The sequence below is a fragment of the Polypterus senegalus genome, chromosome 5 (assembly GCF_016835505.1).
Source record: "Polypterus senegalus isolate Bchr_013 chromosome 5, ASM1683550v1, whole genome shotgun sequence".
NCBI classification, from domain to species: domain Eukaryota; kingdom Metazoa; phylum Chordata; class Cladistia; order Polypteriformes; family Polypteridae; genus Polypterus; species Polypterus senegalus.
The window spans coordinates 112,700,110-112,706,874 of NC_053158.1; the positions used below are offsets into that span (position 1 = coordinate 112,700,110).

At 36.6% G+C, this 6,765-nt stretch overlaps 1 protein-coding gene across 1 annotated transcript; it reads right to left on the bottom strand.

Annotated features, from left to right (window-relative positions):
• Positions 1 to 225: 225 nt before the first annotated feature.
• gbx1 (gastrulation brain homeobox 1) lies at positions 226 to 5,639 on the bottom strand. Its single transcript, XM_039753236.1, has 2 exons — positions 4,805 to 5,639; positions 226 to 2,867 (listed from the first exon to the last, which is right to left on the bottom strand). The coding sequence occupies exons 1-2, from the start codon at positions 5,400 to 5,402 to the stop codon at positions 2,353 to 2,355; spliced, it is 1,113 nt and encodes a 370-aa protein (XP_039609170.1). The 5' UTR covers positions 5,403 to 5,639; the 3' UTR covers positions 226 to 2,352.
• Positions 5,640 to 6,765: the final 1,126 nt, after the last annotated feature.

A 6,765-nucleotide genomic window follows, 5' to 3' on the forward strand; every position in this document is an offset into this window, starting at 1 on the left:
AGAAATGCAACTGTATGAAGGTTTGATAATTAAAAGCACTGAAAACGGTAAAAAGAAACACTTCCTTTATAAGTGAATTGTCTCTGGCATAAAATGTACATTCAATGGCAATACTGATGCAAGGGCAATATTCAAAGTATATTGAATTTCTTATGAAAACTACACAATGTGAATATACATACCAACATATTGTAACAGAGGCTTTTAAAATCAATAAGTTCTTCTGTGAAGGCCTGGCATCACTTTTCACAAAAACTGAATCCACTCACAGCGCTCCAGTCAAACATACTAAATATTAGTGTGCATTAGAGGGCCGCAATACTTAGGCCACAGAGTTAGTTTGTAGTTTACAAAATATGCATGATAATTTCCTGACCTATACTCCTCACATGATATTAGAAGGTAAATGGTGAGTTTGAGGATCATAGTTCAAAAGGCATGGATGCATGTATTTTAAATAAATACTGCATGATGGAAGAAAAGAGGGAGATGAGAGAGAGAGAATTAAAAACAAATGCCATATAAATTCATGATTTTGCCCCTAAAAAAAGAAACTAAAATATTTGTAGCTGTTATATAATTTCAGTGTAACTGTGATTAATAATTTTCGACTTTGTTAAATAAACAATCAATCACAAATAATTAATGTTTTTCCTAACAGAGTTAAAAATTAACTGCATAACCAAAGAGAATTTCTCTTGACCTAAACATAAAGAATCAAATTATTGTCTAAAAAGAGAGAAAACCCGTCTGAGAACTCTCGGAAATAAGATTGTTATCGAGGTTGCCTCATTTTAGTGATTTTATTATTTTTCTGCACTCCGAGTTTGCCCAGCTTAAACAAGCGTCGAGTAGGAGAGTCAGTGGACCCCCTCCGTGGCTTATTTTCCCGTCCAGGTTTGATTCCAGCTGCTACTGGCAGGAGCTCCGTCGGCCTGTGACAATGAATTTGGATTAAGTGGCCAAGAAAAATGGATGGATTATTAGGTTATTCTAACCGTGTGACGTAAAATTATCATATCAATAAAACGGCTCAGAGATGTGCATTTTTTAAACAAAGTGAGCAGTGGATGTTCCCATTGTGAAGGTGGATACTATTTACATGCGTCCACAGGAGCACATCCGAAAATACCACAAATATACAAGGCATATTGAATCAAATAACAGCCGGTGTTTAGTGTACCTAAAAGCAATGCAGAACGAAAGACGCATACTTTGTTAGAAAATAATTTATTGAAACCACAAATGGAAACTTATTTTACATTGAAATGTGCGTGAATAACCTTTTCAAACTCTATGTACAGCCAATCGTTTCTCCAATTCTCTTTTTTGCTAGAGTACACCTATAGTTCTTGTCACATCAGTTTCCGAGCACGTGTCCACCTGTCCTGTAAACGATAGCGAAGAGGTTTTAAATTACATGCTTACCACTTAAAAATGATACGGAAATAAACCTAACTTGACTCACCACAGTATATAATATACTGTATTTATATAAAAAAGAGGGAAATCATTAAAAACAGCTTTTACAATTAAGCGAGCATGCACCAAATTCACAAAATTTACACAGAAAACATTTCAGAAGAGAAACAAAAAATATCCGTGGCATTGTCGCCACACTTCAACATATAAATATTTTAAAAGACTGTATACATTTTCATTTTATAGTGCACTGTTGGTGTCATGGACCAACACACTTGATTATTTACAAATGTACAAAATGTTTAATAACAGCAATAATAAAATAAATAAATTAACATTTACTTGTCCCCGAAACATTGCGGTAGAATAGGTTTACCGTTTGATTTAAAATGCATCAATTCAACAGGTACGGGTGTCATTCTAGACGTTTAGTGCAGTCAGTTGGGAAAAAAATTAAACATTCAGTTCGTTTGCTCATATGTTCGTTATTTCACGATTTCAAGAGTTTGACAGAAGGCAAATGTTTGTCTTGGTTAGATCGCATTGATAAATTTATTCAAACATGTAAACAAATCAGAAATATACTTAGAATAAATCTCAGTAAACTTCTTGTATACACAATTCGGACTTTTCCTGCATTCGTCCTAGCCCGTACAGATTTTTTTTCTTCTTGTAACCAGTCATATTTTTGAGAAAACAGTTTAAAATTACACAATATTTGGTCCTCAAAGGCTTACAGGACCTTCATGGATAAATGAATTATAACTTAGTTAAACTATGTTAAGACCCATCTCTGTAATGTTTTGGGTACTTTTTTTGGAGCCTGCGAATGATTTCAAGCCTGTTGTCTTTGTTATTAAACTAATCTCCAATCATATACACATATTGTAGAAAAAAATGTCCAGGAGCGTGCAATGCTTCTGCGCATCCTTATGGTCTAGTTTGTTCAATTTGCTGATGCTGGCTCCTGACTGCGAACCTGTTGACATGTACTGGAATGGGCACCACGATTTTGGGATTCCTAACTGGCTCCCCTGATCGGTTGTTAACGTTGCCGGCTTTAATCCTTTTCCACTTCGCTCTTCGATTTTGAAACCAGATTTTGACCTGCACTTCGCTGAGTTTGAGTGCATGCGCGATCTGGGAGCGCTCGGTGAGGGACAGGTATTTTTTACAGTGAAACTCCTTCTCCAGCTCCAGGAGTTGCTCGCTAGTGAATGCGGTCCGCCTTCGCCGACTTTTTCCACTGGAGTTGCCAGGAGGGAGAGGCTCTTGAGAGCCCGACTTCAGTTGACTCTTCCTTGATAATGAACTGCAGTTATTGCCGTCTGAAACGCTTTCGTTCTCGCTGTCAACGGAGCTGTCTTCTTCTCTGTCGCTGCAAGGAGTTTCGGCCGATTTCACGTCCAGTTTCTCATCATCCGAACTATATAATTTTGTTTCGCCTAAAACAAAAAGGAATAAAACAGGTTAGTTCAGCCTTTAAACATCAAGAATATTTTGTGAGATAACTATTTTGCTAACATTATTTGGCAATGTAAGCCCCCCAATTATCTATTTGAGGGAAAGTTGTACCATATTCATTCAAAAGCATAAAACCCACTTGTATCGCATTATAGAACAGAACAACAACAACAAAATATTTTAAGGAAAAAATAGTTTGAAATAATTTACATAACATGAACAAAGCATCCGAAATACTTTATATTAAAGGCTATTACCGAAGGCACTTCGTCTAAAGGGACGTTTAATAAATTATATGTATCAATGCAAATCTGAACTTCATGTAATATTCAATCCAAGTAATGCAGTATTTTAAAGGCTTTAAAATTAACTTAAACCCTTTCGCTACCGCCGTAAACATGCAGCAACATATTATAGGTTGTCTAAATTAAACATCCACTTAAACAGGCATTTGTCGTATGCATTTATACTTTTTCCAAATATAAAAATACTTAGAAGTCATTTTAAGTCATATTAAAAAATCAAAGTATATGTAAAAACTGATCATAATATTAAATAATAGACGATCTGTCAAAGCACCTTTTCAATTTGGAGCTCTTAAGTACTCGTGTTCAAGGTCATAGCAAGTGTATTATTATTTTTGTTATTATTACTATTTTGATTTTTAAACAATTGTTGTTAATAACAATCTGCTCTTTATAATCATACCAGTAACCTATGCAAAGTCTTTACCCAGTAGGGGTTCATTAAAATGTTGTAACAACGAAACTGCTGTAATGTGTAAACTTCTGACTAAACTTTGCTTTTTTCAATAAACGTTATCAGAATGTCAACTTTTTCAATAGAAAAGGCGAATGATCTTAATAAAATGTGTCATTAGTTGATATTACTTGACTACTTTGCAGTTAGCATTTTTGTTATACTATGGCGATAGTATAAACGTTTCAGTGCCTTTTTAGTTTTCTCTGCTTAGTAATAAAACTAAATTTAAAGTAAGAGTTCATCGAGATAAAAGAGAATAAGAAATTAGGTTCATTTACCAACACTATCAACATACCGAAATCAGACGTTTTTGCTTATATTGCAAAGTCGTTTGAATTGCTTGAAAAACATTTTCAAGCGAATGTCTCCTCATATCTTTGTTTTCCCTAGTATGAACGTTTGAAAGAAGAATCACCAGAAATGTGAATCGTGTTGAAATTACACTAAATACCCATCTATTAAGAAATTCTAGAGTAACTCAATAGGCATTGTTATTTTCGTAGCGGGAAGCCAACATAATTTGCTATTTGCAGTATTGTATCTTTGCCAATGAATCGACATCATCAGGTTGTCAAAATATTTTACCGGATGGCGGTTTGTGGGGTTTCCTGGAGATTACAATGTTTTCAAACATCCGCTTGTCAAACAGCTCTATAGAATGATGCTGAACGGCGATTAGTTTTAGGCCAGAAAAGAGATGCGAGCATCCAAGAATGTATCGAATACATTTTATGAAACAGATTATAATAATTAAAAACGGAAATATTGAAAGATTTATTAGCAGTGATATGAAAACCCTTTAGTATCAAAAAAGCATTTACATATGTCTTTTTGATATAGTATCAATACAAATAGTCTAGCCAGAGTTTAGCAGTTATTAGCATGGACATGTGGAATATCCGAAATAGTAAATTATCCGTCAAACTTCCAACCAGTGAGGCAGCGGGATATGAGTGCAACTCTCAGTAACATCAAACATCGAACACCGATTTTAAGATAAAAAGGGTTAAATATACTACCATTCTTGGTTGTTTCTATCAAAATGTGAAATTACCCTTAATTCTATTCGGTTATAACGAGAAAGACAGAGTCTGCAAAAATGCTGATGGCGTGCAAGGAAAAACTGATAATATGCCCCAACTACTAGTTGACTTACCTGTAATAGTTTGAAAAGTTTCCGAAAAGCTAAGGAGTTCCGAAACTTTATCACGCGCCGGTAGTTCCTCTGAATCTGGACTCTCTTGTCTCCTTCCAGTGGGATCTGTCGTTATTCTGGGTCCAGGCAGTTCTTGAGGAGGGTAGAAGCTATCCGGGGGGTCGGAGAAACTAGGCAAGGCGGTAGTGAGCGCTACCATTGACGGTACTCCTTGCCCCAAACTGGCACAAAATGTGTTGGTGAGACGTCCGGCAAAGGAAGCTAGTGGAGCCAATGGAGGGATACCGGACTGCAGGGGAGAGTGGGACAGAGCTTGAGGAATAACAAGAGGTCTGTAAGGCATAAACATTGGGTAGCCGGTGTACAGGAGGTGCCCAGATCGGGGTTGTGGTGTCCCTATTAAGGAGTCGATAGAAAAAGCGGTCCCTTGGCCACTGGGTCTCTGCATGTCGACGGTGTACAAAATGTTATTCAGCGAGTAAGCAAAGAAATCAAGTACTCCTCCACCCCCCCTCCTCTTCCTCCAGGGAAGAAATCCTCGCTTTGCTCCAACGAAGTCAGTTCCCTCTGTTTTTCCCGTCTTTGTTATCCTTAGCATGTACAGAATTAGGAATCTTTTGGTGTCTGTGGTTGTCCCGTTACCAATAAGCCAGCGTGTTGCATGCGTCCTGACTCCCTTCCTATTACTCTGCCTCTCACACACTCACTAGGCTCATCATGCGAGGGAGAGAAGGGATGGGAGGGGGTGTTACCCTCAAGACTCATCCATCTTCCTCAAATTACGCTTCATTTCCTTATTCAGCTCCCGACTTTTTTGGCTGCAAGAGGAGCGGCAGGTTCCCAATGGATACAATTGGATACAAGGAGGACCCAGCCCCCTTTATTTTGGTGTAGGGTGATTGGAAGCTGTGTAAGAGATCACTTACTCCCTTCCCCTTTCCTAATCTTTGACCACACCAGCCTAATCAACTATTATTAATTTTGATTGATGATTAGTAATTACTTAGGCTGGGGGATGGGGATGTCGAAGTCATAAAACAAGGGTCCTTTTGTTTACATGTTGGGGCGATGGGACAGAAGCTTAAAAAAAGAGGGTAGGCAGATGTTTTTCCTATTTCACATTTCAAAAAAAAAAAAAAAAAAGCAGAAGAAGAAGAGAGCGCGCATCCTTTTTTTCTTCTGTCGGTACACAATGAAGTCGTTTGCACTAGCAGCACAGTTAATGATCCTTCGGAGAAGTGTAGATTTCAGAAGAGACAAATTCAACTAAAGCCAAAAGCGCTGGAGACTCAGAAAAACTATACAACTCCGAAAAGATTTACTTTGTAGGTTTGTGAACAGTTTGCAGGCAGATACTTAATCCACGTGCTTGGAATAGAAAATGTTTGTATTTTCAATACGCAGTGAGTTAACAGATACTGTACCTATTTACTATATATATATATATATATATATATATATATATATATATATATATATATATATATATATCACACACACACACATATATATATATATACATATGGATGACTCGTTCGGCCTTAAACTCGATTTTTGCTAACTCTGTTTAGTTATATTCAGACGGCTATCAAAATGAAGCTATTTTTTGGAGATATACATTTAAATATTTGATAAGGTAGTCAGTATTTTGTTGCAAAACGTGGTCTAATTGTATTTTTAGCCCCCTAAACAACATCTTCTAAACTGAAATGAAACTAATGAAATTAGTTTTCTACACTGAAATTTCAACGTGTAGGTTAGTGGGTACCTACTCTATTAAAAAGACACATTTGGGTGGCTGGATAATCATAACAACTTCAAAAGTTCATATATTTCTAAAGACTCTTGAGGTCATGGTAAATCCAGCTCTCCCCAAGTATCACGTATAAGGTATTTCAAATACAATCTCTCTCTCCCTCTCTCTCTTTTTTATGTAAAATGAATATTCACGACATTTTCTT